A 16,388-nucleotide genomic window follows, 5' to 3' on the forward strand; every position below is an offset into this window, starting at 1 on the left:
TTGGCCGTGCTAAATTGTCCCTTAGTGTCCAAAAGATTAGGTGGGGTTGCGGGGATAGGGTGGAGGTGTGGGCTTGAGTGGGCTGCTCTTTCCAAGGGCCGGTGCAGATTCGATGGGCCGAATGACCTTCTGCACTGTAAATTCTATAAGAGAGACTGCTGGACACTGCATTAGTAGGTAGGAGGTAGACGTATGTAAATCAATGATTTGCATCGGGTTTCATGTTTCACCGTCGTACCAATGTGTCGACTTTCCTGATTGTTAATGTCGATAATGTGTGGCGCAGTGGATAACGCGCCTGACTGCAGAACAAGAGAGTCCTGGCTGGCTCGTGGTAAACGTTTCGACATCAGTTTGCAAACTCCGTGAAAAAATCGGTTAATGTCGACAATGACTGAATTCAGGATGAAGCTACAGATAACTTTGCAGGTGAAAAAGTACAACCAATTCTAACAAAATGTCTTTTCTCCCTCCCCACTCCACTCCTCCCCTTGTCTTGTTAAGGTTGACCATCGAGTGGGGATACCGCACGATGTCCGACACAATGGGCCTAATATGGCGAAGAATAATGTGAGCAAAGTGCAGCAGAGTCACCATAGACCAGGCTACCCGGAGCCAGCACACCAAGGCTTGGTTCCTCATGCCTCCGACACACATTTGCCACGTGTGGCACAGCCAAACTCTCCAGCCCCCTACCCAGCACAGCCCCAGGGCCTGGAGTCACGATCGCCCCAGCGTGAGCCCCAGCGAGTTTCACATCAGCAATTCAGAGCGGCTCTCCAGATGGTGGTGGACCCTGGAGATCCAAGAACATACCTGGACAATTTTATTAAGATCGGCGAAGGTTCGACGGGCATTGTCTGCATTGCCACTGTGAAGAGCACAGGAAAGCTGGTCGCTGTGAAGAAAATGGACTTGCGGAAACAGCAGAGGCGAGAACTGCTCTTTAATGAGGTAACGTGGGGGCTGAGACCAACTTACACTGGCCATCGCCGGCTCGTCACATGTGAAACCCACTTCTAATAAATAATGCTATCTTCATATTAAATAACGCACAAGCCGTGCATACCTTTGGAAGCTGTTATCCACCATGTTAATCTTGGTGAACTCACAAACTTACATAATGGGCATCTTTCTCTGGCTCGCTTTCCCCCAGCTTTTCTTTCTCTCTCTCGCGCTCTCTCTCTCTCGCACGTGCCCTCTCTCTCTCACTCTGTCGCTTTCCCTCTATCTCTCTTTCTCGCTCTCTCACTCTTGCTCTCTCGCGCGCTCCTTCGCTCTCGCGCTCTCTCGCGCTCTCTCTTGCGCGCTCTCTCTCACTCTTGCTCTCTCACTCTCGTTCTCTCTTTCTCTCTCGCGCTTGCTCTCTCCCGCTCTCTCTCTCGCTCTCTTTCTCACTCTCGCTCTCTCGCGCTCTCTCTCTCGCGCTCTCTCTCTCTCCCTCTCTCTCTCTCCCTCTTTCGCGCTCTCTCACTCTCCGTGCTCTCTCTCCTCTCCTCTCTCGCTCTCGCTCGCTCTCTCTCCCTCGCTAATCCGCACAGTAACCCCAGTCACAAGTGTGGAGCTTTGAGTGAATCGCAGGTAGTGATTATCGCTTTCTTCCTGCGGTTGTTCTGTTCCCTTTACCTCCTGGTGTTGACGAGGTGTTGCAAGGTCCAGATGGGAACTAATGCCTCTCTCTCTCCCCCCCAAACTAATGCCTCTCTCTCTCTCCCCCAAACTAATGCCTCTCTCTCTCTCCCCCAAACTAATGCCTCTCTCTCTCTCCCCCAAACTAATGCCTCTCTCTCTCTCCCCCAAACTAATGCCTCTCTCTCTCCCCGAAACCCCAGATAGCCATTTCTGAATTTTTTAACTTTTAAGTTCCGGGGCTGTAGACTATTCGACCATGGGAGGATCTGAGCCCAACAAGATCCTCACTCATTGCCAGCAGGGGTCACTGAATTACCACTGGGGAGGGAATTGTTACTGATGCGCTACTCTCCCCCACCCTGCCCCAGCCTAGATACATTGCAGACACTTGTAGCAGCCGTTACTGACGTCCTGTCTGAGGTGAGTTAACTCAGTACGTGACCACTAATTGACCCTCCTGCTGTTTGATTTAGTGATTAGTGGAAGGGGATTTATCTTGAAATAAACAGTCACAATCCCCCTTCCTTCCCGCACCCCACCCCCACCCACCCAGCCAGTCTCGCCCTCTTTGGGCCCTGCATACAAATAGGGCTTAAAGAGTGGGTCCATGTTAATTGCTTTTGGCACCATTCTGAACTTTATCTGATCTTACCATGGATAATGAGAGTGTAGTACTCGGTCTCAGGCATTAATGAACATTGTTGTGCGGCCCAGCTCTGGGACTGTACTGGCACAAGAGGAGCCACTTTCTGTTCTTATTCTTTTTTTTAAAAAATGTCCTAATTTTGTTCCTTAAATTTAGAGTACCCAATTCCTTTTTATCAAATTAAGGGGCAATTTAGCGTGGCCAATCCATCTGCCCCGCACATCTTTTGGGTTGTGGGGGTGAAACAACACGCAGACATGGGGAGAATGTGCAAACCCCACACGGACAGTGACCCGGGATTGAACCCGGGATCCCGGCACCGTGAGGCAGCAGTGCTAACCACTGCACCACAGTGCCGCCCTAGTATAAATACATTTAAGAAGAACTCGATGAACATGTACGGGTTGGATGAAATAGGCTTGTGTGGAGCAGGAAAGTTGACCATTTGGGCCAGTTGCTGTTTCTGTGCTGTACACGACTTGGGAATGTTTGCTCAGGCTTGTATCTTCCTTCCCTGAAGGACATGAACAGATTTTTTGAGTTCTTTTTATGTGGTCAGATTTGAGCTGTTGCCAGTCCAAATTAGGTAAACCTGTAGAATCTCTACAGTGCCGGGGCTATTCGACCCATAGAGTCTGCACCAACCCTCCGAAAGAGCACCTTACCCTCGGCCCACTCCCTCCCCCTATCCTCATAACCCCATCCAACCTGCACATCTTTGGACTGTGGGAGGAAACCGGAGCACCCGGAGGAAACCCACGCACACACGGGGAGAACGTGCAGACTCCACACAGACGGTCGGAATCGAACCCGGGACCCTCGTGCTGTGAGGCAGCAGTGCTAACCACTCTGCTGCCCATATCACAAACTCTACGCAACTGTAGTCTATGGTGCTGGGGGGGACATGTATTTCATTACAGTGCTATGTGTAGCCATTAGTAAGTAATTGATGTTACCGTGTGTTGCATTGATGTTTATGACAATCTACGTTTAAAAATTGTTTGATGCAAAATGCTGCGGCTGTCTGATTAAAACTGATGAAAGCAAGGCGGCCCCGAAACGGAGGATTACACGGCCATCTGTGTAACTATAGCAATCTATAAAATGTTTTACAAGCCTTAAATCTTCAGAGAGAGAGGGAGATGGCTTTGTCAGATTGTTACAGCTCTCTGCCTGAGGTAGGCAGCTTTTCTCCCTGCAGGAACAAGTCACAGGCATGGCTTCCTTTCGTTCCTCTGCAGGTTGTGATAATGCGAGACTACCATCACGAAAACGTTGTCGAGATGTATAATAGTTATCTGGTGGATGATGAGCTGTGGGTGGTGATGGAATTCCTGGAAGGAGGGGCGCTAACGGACATCGTAACGCATACCAGGTATGGGTCATACAGTGACGTGGTGGTTTAATGCAGGGACTGGCCAGTATTGCCAGAAGCTAATATGTATGGCTTTATTGCGGTACAATGGCATCTCGCTTCTGTGACCCCCCAACCCCCTCACCCCACACCCCACCCCCACACCCCCACACACACCCCACCCCCCCCCCCCCACCCAACAGCCCCCTGACTCCTGATGATGTGTTTTGGGGGAGCTCCTTACCACACCAAACTCCGATGCTACAGCAGAGGGCGAGAAAGATCATCCTGCGTGCCTCCTCCAAGCGGGTATTTGAGTGACGGGGGCAGGAAGTTGGCAGACCTCAGTTAGAATTGGACCATGGCCCCGGGGTGAAAAGTGAAACTGATTGTCAGTCAAAGACTCAGCTCGGGCAAAGCATGCTGAATATCAGCCGCCTGTAATTAATGATTCAATTAAAGGAGGGGAATTATAAAGGTCCATACGTATGTTCTATGTTCTAAATCATTTGTTTTAACAGCATTTAACAGGTCAATGCATTCCACCAATAATGATGTGAAACACTGATGTGTTATTTAACTAAGCGCACCAGATACCAGGAGAACAAATTGCACATTAACAAATCTAATGGGACATTTAAAGCTAAAGTTGTTGGATCACTTTTAAAAGTGCCCTTTGCGGTACTGAATTCAGTTCTGGACAAGTATGAGAATGTGCCCCCTCTGTAGTAAAAAACTTTAATCTTTTCCACTTAAATTTACGCTGCGTTTTGTTGTAAGATTTTGGCTGCCACAAATTTCGCAATGTCTCTTATCCTATTATCGCGGCAAAGGGGTATAATTGGAGTGCGCCCCTCCTGACCAGGCCACGAATCTTGTGCAGAGAATGCAAGCGGCAATTATCTGATAATGAATGTTAACACTGTGCTGCAGGATGAACGAGGAGCAGATAGCAACCGTCTGCCTGTCTGTCCTCAAGGGGCTGGCCGTCCTGCACGCGCAGGGGGTGATCCACCGGGACATCAAGAGCGACTCCATTCTCTTAACGCATGACGGAAGGGTAGGTGTGATGCTCATTAATTGGGTTTCGTGGGCAGGGCTGGCAGGACTGGATGTGTGAATCTAAAACGCCGCCTTTTCAGAATTATTTAAACTGTGATTGTGATTCACCTAATCTACCCATGTTGTAGCTGGTTTGGCACTTTATAAATCATGCTTATCCTGCATGCATATGAGACAGACAGCTCGGTAGCACAGTGATTAGCACTGTTGTTTCACAGCGCCAGGGTCCCGGGTTCAATTCCCGGCTTGGGTCACTGTCTGTGCGGAGTCTGCACGCTCTCCCCCTGTCTGCGTGGGTTTCCTCCGGGTGCTCCGGTTTCCTCCCACAACTCCCGAAAGACGTGCTTGTTAGGTGAATTGGACATTCTGAATTCTCCCTCTGTGTACCCCAACAGGCGCCGGAATGTGGCGACTAGGGGCTTTTCATAGTAACTTCACGGCAGTGTTAAAGTAAGCCTATTTGTGACAATAATGACGATTATTTATTTTTATTATTATTATTTGGTAATTGAGTTGGACATTGCTCTCACACTCCCAGGCCACTCTTCCATGTGGCTGCTCTCCCCTCACTTGCTCCCCCTCACCTTCACGTGCTCGCTCTCCCCTGTGCGCCTTTTCTCCTGCATGCACAGGCTTTCTTACCTTCTCCTGTGGATTCAGTAATAATAATCATAGTGGCCCTTCATTGTGAAGACAATTCTCATCTTGTGGGGGAGGTATGCCCCTTTCTGGCCGCAGAAGGTACTGCACTGAGCGATGTAGCAAAGTCTCTTACAATATCCCATCTTGCAGGAGGTTGGAAATTTGCCATTTTTTAAATTACAGGGATATAAAATTGAAGTGCTTTTAGTTTTGTTAATATTTCGGTTGTTTCAAGATTAGAAACAAATTAGGGCGGCACAGTGGGTTAGCACGGCTGCCTCACGGCGCCAAGGTCCCAGGTTCAATCCCGGCTCTGGGTCACTGTCTGTGTGGAGTTTGCACATTCCCCCCGTGTCTGCGTGGGTTTCAGCCCCCACAACCCAAAGATGTACAGGGTAAGTGGGTTGGCCACGCTAAATTGCCCCTTAATTAGAAAAGAAATATAAAATTGGATACTCTATATTTGTTTTTAAATAACTACTCTCTGCCTCTCTGTGCTCATTGAGGTGGGTTCCAGTAAAGCCTGGATTAGCTTCCTGCCTCCTGACTCTTTCTGGGATGTTGACACACGGTCAGGGTAGCTCGGGCAGGATCGAGCTCACTGACGGCTGGTGTCCATGGAAACAAACGTAAGCTAACAAGAGGGAGAGAGAAAATTAGAGTGGGGGGCAGTGGGAGGTACGTGTAGCTTTGAAGGGATGCGATCCATCCCGGTAATAACTTGATTTAAAATGGTAAAGGGTAGACAAAAAAGTACATAATTTTTTTTCCAATTAAGGGGCAATTTAGCGTAGCCAATCCACCTACCCTGCACATCTTTGGGTTGTGGGGGCGAGACCCACGCAGACACGGGGAGAATGTGCAAACTCCACACGGACAGTGACCCAGAGCCGGGATCGAACCTGGGACCTCAGCGCCGTGAGACTGCAGTGCTAACCCACTGCAGCACTGCCCCATTGCATTTCATGTTAAAAGGAATCTCCCCGCCCAGGGAGACTGGAGTTCGAAAGCAGAGAATCTAGGAGTTGTTGCCGTTACGTTGGCTTACAATCTGTCCATTTGTCTTTCTTAAGGTGAAGCTCTCGGACTTTGGCTTCTGTGCTCAGGTTTCAAAAGATGTGCCGAGGCGCAAGTCACTGGTGGGCACCCCCTACTGGATGGCGCCAGAGTTGATCTCTCGGTTGCCGTACGGACCGGAGGTAACGTAATCAGCCTTTTCTTTTGTCTTCTTGAGAATTATGGAATGAGAGAATAAGTTTGTAAAAATGGTGGATTTGACATTCATCGTTAATGAAACCAACCATACACATATTTACTGAAATCGGAACTTACCTATCTAAACTTGACACTGAAAAACGAGCATCCTCTTGTGGGGCATTGTGAAACGAGGGGTCATGATCTTAGAATAAGAGGTCGCAAATTTACAACAGATTTGAGGGAAAACTGCTCCCAAAGGGTTGTGAGTCTATGGCATTCGCTACCCCAGAGTGCATAGCAGTGCAGAGGAGGCCATTCGGCCCATCGAGTCTGCACCGACCCACTTAAGCCCTCACTTCCACCCTATCCCCGCAACCCAATAACCCCTCCTGACCTTTTTTATTGGTCACAAAGGTCAATTTATCATGGCCAACCCACCTAACCTGCGCGTCTTTAGACTGTGGGAGGAAACCGGAGCACCCTGAGGAAACCCACGCAATCACGGGGAGAACGTGCAAACTCCGCACAGACAGTGACCCAGCGGTGTGGAGGATCCCAGTTCGAATCCCGGCTCTGGGTCACTGTCCGTGTGGAGTTTGCACATTCTCCCCGTGTCTGCGTGGGTTTCGCCCCCACAACTCAAAGATGTGCAGGATAGGTGGATTGGCCACGCTAAATTGCCCCTTAATTGGAAAAATAATAATAAATAAAAAAAAAAATAAATAATACATTTATTTTTAAAAAATTAATTGCAGTGTTAATGTAAGCCTACTTGTGATAATCAAGATCATTAAAAAACTAAAAATTCTGGTGGAAATCCAGGGTTAGTGAGTATGAAATCAATTATGTTTTTGAGAAAATGGGAGAAAGCGAAGAAGGTTTTTGCTTTTAAACCTGGAGTCGTGCTGGAAATGTTTATCCGATTGCGTCCAGTTAAGAAAGGCATCATTGTCTAATCGTTGGCTCACGGTCTGAAAATGGGTGAAATGATTCGAGTAGTTTTCTGTCTAGCTGCCATGCCAACGACTGGGAGAACATTGAAACGGCTTTATCTTTGTGCTGGGCATGGGTTTAACTCATGTCCTCAATTTGTTTCAAGGTGGATATCTGGTCTCTGGGCATCATGGTAATCGAGATGGTCGATGGGGAACCTCCGTATTTCAATGAACCGCCGCTTAAGGCTATGAAAATGATTCGGGACAACCTTCCTCCCAAGTTGAAGAACGGTCAAAAGGTAGCGTGTTGTGCGATGCATTAATGCAAAGGCTTCACCCGGCACCCTGAGGAATGGAGCTTTTTAAAAAAGTAATGTGTCACAATCCAGCCATTAGCAACACTCGCTACAAAAGCAGGTTCTGTGTTTTTATCACTCGGGTGAATTGACAGGAATTTGTAATTATTAACCTTCTAGACTGCCGATAGTTCCAGAGCAATTCTGTCTTCCCGAGTGAGAGCTCTTTTTAAACCCTGCAGCACAAATCCAGAGCTATTGCCCTAATGTGGCGCACTCTAATCTATTTATTGCCAATGTTTTTAAAGTTTGCATTTTGTTTTCATGGTGTTGGGAGCGAGATCTGCGTCGTGTTTTGTTTTTGAGGTGAAGCGGTGTTTGCAAAGTTCACTTCTCTTTGCCCAATCAGCTAACAATTGGACTGATTGTTTGAGACAGATCGCGATCAACTTCCGTTGCATTTTCGCCTGAACAAGTTAGAGAATGCAGATCGGCAAGTATACCAGGCTGCGTGCCTCTTCAACCTGCTCCCCCCCCAATAAAATAAATCATTCCGCATATTGAAGGGCGGGAGCATTTTGCAAGAATAATACATTTTAAACTTTCAGCCTTTGCAGCTGTGTGCCAGTCGGCAAATGGAAAGTTTAGGAGTTCTCTCCCTTACTTTCTTATATTTAAAAAATGCTTTCAACAGCCGACAGCATAACAAAACATTCCAAAACACGTCACAAGAGTATTGTCAGATAAAATCTCACGCTGGGTCACATTAAGAGAGGTGACCAAAATCTCTGTCAAAGAGTTTTAAAGAGAGCCTTGAAGGAGGAGAGATCGAGAAGGTCCAGGGAACAAATCCTGTTCTGAATTTGTGACTCTCACACAGGCATTTGAGATTTTTATTTGGTGCAAAAATATACTTTATTCGTAAAATATCTGAACAAACATTATAAACATTTCAAAATGCCCATCTCACACACACTGCAGTAATATTCAGGTTCTCTACATATATGCTACACTCTTGAGGTGCTTCAAAACAATGAAGACACGTTACAGACATTTCTAAATGGTCATGCTCCTTTGCCCCTGAAATAAACGGCAACATTCCATTGACCTCCTGATCACTTGCTGTAGCTGCATACTAACCGTTTGTGATTGGTATACCAGGACACCCAGATCCCTGTGTACCTTCACAGCCTGGTATGGCAACCGCTCGGCCCAAGAAACTGCAAAGATACGTGAACACAGCCCAGTCCGTCGCAAACCTGCCTCCCAACCATTGACTCTGCCTCCACCTCCCGCTGCCTGGGGAAAGCGGGCTGCATAATCAAAGACCCCTCCCACCCGGCTTACTCATTCTTCCAACTTCTTCCACCGGGCAGGAGATACAGAAGTCTGAGAACACGCACTAACCGATTCGAAAACAGTTTCTTCCCCGCTGTTCAGACTCCTGAATGACCCTCTTATGGACTGAACTGATCCCTTCACACATCTTTGCTACTGAGTAGTACCACACTCCGTATGCTTCACCCGATGTCAATTCCTATATATTTGCATTGTGTATTTACGTATGTCCTATGTCTTTTCATGTATGGAACGACCTACCTGGACTGTCCACAGAACAATACTGTACCTTGGTACATGTGACAAATCAAATCCAATTTAAATAAAATGCTGCTTTTCCATTCTCCCTGCCAAAGTTGACAAGTTCACATTTTCCCACATTCGACTCCATTTGCCAGCTTTTTGCCTGCTCACTTAACCCCCCTCTATTCCTTGTGTCCTCTTCACAACCTACTCTCCTACCTATCTTTGTGTCATCAGTAAATTTAGCAACCATACATTTGCTTCCTCATCCAAGTTATTTATCTAGATTTTAAATAGTTGAGGCCCCAGTGCTGATTCCAGTGGCTCTCCACTCGTTATAGATTCCCAAACACATAAACCATCCCAACTCTGTTTCCTGTTCATTAATCAATCCTCTATCCATGTTAATATGTTACCCCCTACATCACGAACTCTAATGCTGTCACCTTCAGAGTGGCACTTTATCAAATGACTTTTGGAAATCTAAGTACATCACATCTGCAGTAAGATTTAATAATCTTAAGGCCCTCCATCAGCTCACCCCTAGAGCCACTTGTTTTCAAGGGAAAAGTGTCCCTGTTTCCTCAGTATTTATGTAACCTCTCCGGTTTGGTGTCATCTTTTGACATCTTTTGGGGGCAGCAAGCTTGCGCAGTGGTTAGCGGATCGATCCTGGCCCTGGGTCACTGTCCATGTGGAGTTTGCACATTCTCCCCGTGTCTGTGTGGGTCTCACCCCCACAACCCAACCACGTGCAGGTAGGTGGATTGGCCATGCTAAATTGCCCTTTTATTGGAAAAAAATAATGGTTACTCTAAATTTGTTTTTAAAAAGTAAATATAAACATGGTTTGGAAGAATGATGATCTCACATTTACGCCATCTTAATTGCACATTTTGCAGCCACAAAGTCTGTCAGTCTTTTAAACCAGGATTTAAGAAAAATATTGCAGCAGATGTGTGTACACCAGGCTTTTACAATATTACTGCAATAAATACAAATAAATTCTTACATTCGTTCTAGTATGACTGAAACCCGTCTCTCCTTTCTCTTGTAGGTTTCTCCCTTACTAAAAGGCTTTTTGGACCGGCTGTTGGTACGGGACCCCTCCCAGCGGGCGTTGGCGACAGAGTTACTGAAACACCCCTTCCTGAGCAAGGCGGGCCATCCGTCCTGCATTGTACTACTGATGCGAGGGAACCGGATAAAGTGAGCTGGCAGTCTGCAACAGAGGGAGAAGAAAAGAATCTGTGATTTAAAACTTTGAAGCGTATATCTCATAAATAAATCATTTGGCATTTACGTGAACAGGATTGTTTCCTGGCCCGAGAAATGTCTTTCTGCCGGCGTGCATTGCCGCCGAGCTGACCACCTGTTTCAGCTGGAACCTACTGACTCTGGACTCTGACACTGCTGTTTCTGAGGGTGGGTGGGGCCAGAATCGCAAAGGAATATAAATACTACTGAACAGCAAGACTTTTGATTTGTAAAATGTAACTTAAAAAGAGTTGATTTAATGTAGTTTGTACACAGAACAACTAAGAGGATTTACACTGGAATTGACTACTTCCTCTAGATCATGATTTGATATCTAAACACTGTTAGACGTAGAGGCTGTACCAGTGTGGAGCATGCATCTGGGATTGGGGTGGGGGAGGGAGGGAGCGGGTGCTACCTGTGAAATGCCCCTCTGACCTTTTTGCAAAGAATGCTGGCCAAGAGCGACGACGCCAATACTCGGTACCTTTTCCGGGCTGTGATTGACCTGGAAACTAGTCACGCCCATTTTACCGGTCGGCAAGTTGAAGGAAAGGAAGTAGGGGGGATGCGTGCGCAGTCATGGCTGCAGAGAGGACTGCTGTCACATTTAGGCGGATCCACCTCCTACCCGGTTCAATGCCCAGTGCTGGCATTGCAGGCACTAGCACCCTGAGGTCACATCAGGCATGTGGGCAATAGAATGCACGTTATAGTGGGCACTGTATGTGCAAAGCATGCACCCTAGTTTAGTAAAAGAGGGCAGTAACTGTGAACACTACAAAGTGGGGTGGGAGGGGTGACACCTCTCTGTGCTGGGACACCCTGAGGTGCTGCGTTGCCCGGGGACCCATCCACGTTGCGCAAGTTTGTATTTCTCGCATGAATACTGCGGCGCTGGGATTTCCCGGCTCTTAATTTAGATCATTTGGTTTCTTTTTTTTTTTCTGATGTTGTTTCATCTCAAAAAAACAGGTTGCAAAAACACTCCCCAGGTCTTCTCGGAATAATCTTGCCAAGTATAAGAAGTTACTGATGCACTTTCTGTAGGCGGATGCAGGTCTGGAGAATTCGCCGAGGGAGGAATCTATTCCTGTTTAGCGCAGTTTACTTTGCAAACTAATACATTTTTCTTAGCAATGAAGGGTGTGACTTAGAACTCAAAGGCTGTACATTCCCAGGGAGTGATAGCTACCCAACGTGTAAAATTCGGAGGCTTGTTTTAATCAAGGAGTCCCTGTTGGCTTTTAATATCCCGAAATCACAGAAACGCCGCCGGAATTACTCTCATTCTTCTTCGAGCCAGGATTTGCTGCTGTCGAGCGTTTCTGTTGCGGAGGTTACAGGGTTAATATGAAGAGGGAGCTTCGGGGAGGCACGGCGGCGCAGTGGTTAGCACTGCTGCCTCACGGCGCCGAGGACCCGGGTTCACTCCCGGATCCGGGTCACTGTCCGTATGGAGTTTGCACATTCTCCCCGTATCTGCGTGGGTCTCGCCCTGACTACCCAAAGATGTGCAGGGTAGGTGGATTGGCCACGCTAAATTGCCTCTTAATTGGAAGAAAAGAAAACGAAGAGGGGTCTTTTTAACATCAATCAATCTCCCACGTAAGGTGCCTTATGTCTCCTTTGAAATCACTTCTGTATTTGGTCTGTTGATTGGCGAGCAGTCCTTGGCGAGTTTGACTCTCCCAAGGTCCTTCTCTGATGTAATTAGCTTCCGATCCAAGGGTTTGGCTCAGTTTCTGGTGCCGGCAGCATTTCCCACAATTCGGGTTCGCAGATACCAGACCCATTCCACACCTGATCTGGATGGTTTCCCAGCTATAGGGACTTGCTTTGATTTAACTGGCTACTGCAATTCATAAAGAAAAAGACAAAAGGCTGGTGGATGAAAGATTGGCTGTTGGTTCGTCCGTGTGAAATCGGACGTGTTCCCCGCAATTCAATATCCCAACAGCTCATTGCAGACGTGTCTCTGAGAACTTGTGTCTGAGCCAGTGTCTGGCGTTATCGGTATGGATGGATGGATGGAGCGACTACTGAATGGCTTTGCCTGGTTTTTGAGGATATTTATATTGTAATTTTTTGTAACACAACACAGTATTTTTTTTTGAGAATGCAGCAACTTATTTTCTTGAGTAACTAATTTACAATAAAATCTACTGTTTAAAAAGTGTTTTTTCAATTGTGCCAAGAGGGTGAACTTTTAAGGTTTTAAAATTTTCTAATTACAGATTAGAAAACTATTTTACACGGAGTTTTCCGTCTCTTCTCTTCTCTGCAGTGTGTGTGCGTCTGGTGTCTATATGTATGTGTGTGTGTGCATGTGGGAGGGTATCTGATGTGTTTGTGCGTGTGTATATGTGGGGGGGGGGGGGCGCCTGGTGTGTGTGGGAGGGGGTGAGGTGTGTGGGATGGCATAAATTGTAGGGTGGGGGGGGGGGAGGGCGCAGATTGTCTGAGGGTGTGGGGGGTGTGTGTGGAAGGGCGTCTGGTGTTTGTGCGCGAGAGAGTTGGGTGAGTGTAGGAGGGCATGGGATGTGTGGGGGGAGGGCAAGGGGGGTGGGCGTGTGGGGGGTATGTGGGAGGGCGTGTGGGTGTGTGTGGGAGAGCGTGGGGTATATATGTGGGGGTGTGTAGGGTATATATGGGAGGGTGTGGGGTGTGTGTGTATGGGTGTGTGTGTGTGTGTAAGGGCCTGGGGTGTACGTGTGTGGGAGGGCCTGGGGTGTACGTGTGTGGGAGGGCATGGGGGTGTACGTGTGTGGCAGGGCGTGGGTGTCTGTGTGGGAGGGCGTGGCGGTGTACGTGTGTGGGAGGGGAGCACGTCGAGTCTGAATCATAGATTCCCTACAGTACATCTGCACCCACCCTCTGAAAGAGTACCCTACCTTGGCCCTATCCACCTAGGGGGAATTTATCACAGCCAATTCACCTAACCTGTGTGTTTTAGGACTGTTGGGGGACGCAGGAGCACCCGGAGGAAATGCATGCAAGACACGGGGAGAATGAGCAAACTCCACACGTGTCGTCTGTGTGCGTGTCATGTGTGCGTGTGGGGTGTATGTGTGTGAGAGCATTGTGTGTCTCTTCAAACCCTGCTGTGATTTAATCTGATATACACACACGCACTCACTCTTTAATCTCACATACACACTCACTCTCACATTCCCACGCAAATACATCATGTACCTAACAGTGCAATACTGAGGAAAAGCTGCATGGTTGAGATGTGAAAGCTGAGCCCTTGCCTGTCACATGGTAGATGTTAAAGATCCCATGGACCTATTGAAAGCAGAGTACCGAGTTCTGGTGAGTTGGTTCGCATTCCTCCCTCGAGCAGGATTATTATTCAACTTGCTCCTATTTGCAGGCTCCATTTCTGGAGGGCGCAATGGTTTCGAACTCGTGTCAAATGCAAAAATTTTGCATGATTCTGAACCTCTGTCATCCCTAATCCCCCTTTGCTACAAAGAAGGTGCTTCCAGGCTTGATACTGTTAGGATCGCAGATGGGAACCCAACCATTATCAATTTGTAAAGCTGAGGAAATGTTGATGCCCTTCGCTGACCAATAGGTAACTTTTATGTTACAATCGAATTAACCACATTAGCAACAAAGAAGTAGCTTTACAGTTACAATAAAACACCTTAACTTCCTAAACCTGCCACTATATTCCAATTAAGCAAATCAATCTATATTCAATACCACTCCAATAAAGTTAGCAACCAGGATTTTACTTGCTTTTCTGTTTGCCGAACCTTTCAGGATCAAACTGAAAGACCTCTGTTGAGACCGGAGCTCTAAGACCAACTGGCTTTTCAGACAGACCTGGCTCCTCCCAGTAACTACATCATCTGTATCCAAAGCATATGGCAGCCTTTTATCTCTTCTTACAAGATGTCCCTTGTTTAGCCAGGACCAAACACAAAACCTCTCATAAATTATCCACATCTCAGTTGTCCTTCAAACGTAAACAATATTCCATTAGGTAGCTATCTGTAAACAAGTAAATGGGTTTCAGATCTATTCGCAGAACATTTCACCTGCAAAAGCAGTGATTACTTCAATTTTACGACCCCTTAATCACAGCTTTAGCAGGCATACAGTCTGTATGCATTTCAACCCAGGTTTTATTAACATTACTGCAAAAAAATATATAAAATATGACAATTGTTTCCATTCGTCACTGTAAGCCCAGTGCACTCAACATATAGCAACAGAAATCTCTCTCCAATTTATCCCATAGATGTTATGCACCAATTGCGCTGAGTATAGTTCCAGCTAAAGACCTAATCCTCGGTTTCCATCGATGAAACTACAAACACTAGGGCAGCACGGTGGCTCAGTGGATAGCACAGCAGTCTCGCGGCGCCGAGGTCCCAGGTTCGATCCCGGCCCTGGGTCACTGTCCGTGTAGAGTTTGCACATTCTCCCCACGTCTGCGTAGGTTTCACCCCCACAACCCAAAGATGTGCAGGGTAGGTGGATTGGCCATGCTAAATTGCCCCTTAATTGGAAAAAATTAATTGGGTATTCTAAATTTTTTTTTTTAAATGAACAAACTCTGTTGGGTATACAGGGTAAAGGTAACGAGCGTTGTTTTAAAACATAAAAAACCAAGATAAAGGGCCAAGGTTGCAAAGAATAGGTAAGTCAGAAAATCCCGATGGGGTCGCGAAACAGTGAAACAGTCCCTTTCATCCAATTCGATCAGCAATGCTCTCCTTACGAGAGTTTCACTTGGACTGAAATCGGGTGGTTGGAGGGTATTCCTTCCTGCGCCCTACCCCCCTTTCATAGCCCTGCCAATGTTTCCTCTTTGGAAATTGATCCAGTAACCTTTTCGAACGATTGAATCTGTCTCCGTCACACACACACTCAGCTGGTGCATCCAGAATCCCATGTGTCTCCACTGTCTTTCCTGCGTTAAGCCGTCCCCTGTGTCGAACTATGACTCAGTCGAAACCTGGACCTAAAACGTGTTCAGTTTATTGATTCCTTCGGCCTAAATCCTGGTAATCTGTAAGTGCAGAAGCCTCTATTTTAGCCTTAGCATGCATCATTTTTCTCCGCATCTAAATCATCCCCATCACTGGATTCATAAGCTGCCCACTGTGATCTGGCGAGGGGTGGGGGGGAAGGAGCGAGTGGTTGCTTAAAAAATTACCTTTGTACCTTTTTGATTTAAAAATTGCCTTGGCCAAACAGACCAGCCCTAAAGACACTGACTTGCCTTTATCGATCGAGGCCTAGATTACAAAAGCGGGGAGGTCATGTTGGAGTTGTATAGAACATTGATGAGGCCCCAGCGGGAGTACTGTGTGCAGTTCTGAGCGCCACATTATAGGAAGGATGTGATTGTACTGGAGGGGATGCAGAGGGGATTCACCAGGATGTTGCCTGGGATGGAACGTTTAAGTTATGAAGAGAGGCTGGATAGGCTTGGGTTGTTTTCCCTGGAGCAGAGAAGACTGAGGGGTGACCTGATCGAGGTGGACAAGATTATGAGGGGTATGGACAGGCTGGATAGAGAGCAGCTGTTCCCCTTAGCTGAAGGGTCGGTTACGAGGGGGCACAAGTTCAAAGTGGGGGGTGGGAAGTTTAGGGGCAATTTGAGCAAATCGTTTACCCAGAGGGTGGTGACGCTCTGGCTCACACTGCCTGGGAGGGTGGTGACGCTCTGGCTCACACTGCCTGGGAGGGTGGTAGAGGCGGGTTGCCTCACATCCTTTAAAACATACCTGGATGAGCATTTGGCACGTCCTGACGTTCAAGGCTAT

The 16,388-nt window shown here is 47.2% G+C and overlaps 1 protein-coding gene across 4 annotated transcripts in view; it reads left to right on the forward strand.

The window, feature by feature from the left end:
* Positions 1-12,781, forward strand: part of pak4 (p21 protein (Cdc42/Rac)-activated kinase 4) — a 107,007-nt gene extending 94,226 nt beyond the window's left edge. For all 4 annotated transcript variants that reach the window (XM_038785877.1, XM_038785879.1, XM_038785878.1 and 1 more), the window contains exons 5-10: positions 505-954; positions 3,520-3,653; positions 4,566-4,692; positions 6,410-6,535; positions 7,633-7,767; positions 10,403-12,781. In XM_038785877.1, the coding sequence (XP_038641805.1) occupies positions 505-954; positions 3,520-3,653; positions 4,566-4,692; positions 6,410-6,535; positions 7,633-7,767; positions 10,403-10,558 (1,128 nt within the window). In that variant the 3' untranslated portion in view covers positions 10,559-12,781. The remainder of the gene's footprint in view (positions 1-504; positions 955-3,519; positions 3,654-4,565; positions 4,693-6,409; positions 6,536-7,632; positions 7,768-10,402) is intronic.
* The last annotated feature ends 3,607 nt before the right edge of the window (positions 12,782-16,388 follow it).

This window comes from Scyliorhinus canicula, chromosome 27 (genome assembly GCF_902713615.1).
Source record: "Scyliorhinus canicula chromosome 27, sScyCan1.1, whole genome shotgun sequence".
In the NCBI taxonomy this organism is placed as follows: Eukaryota; Metazoa; Chordata; class Chondrichthyes; order Carcharhiniformes; family Scyliorhinidae; genus Scyliorhinus; species Scyliorhinus canicula.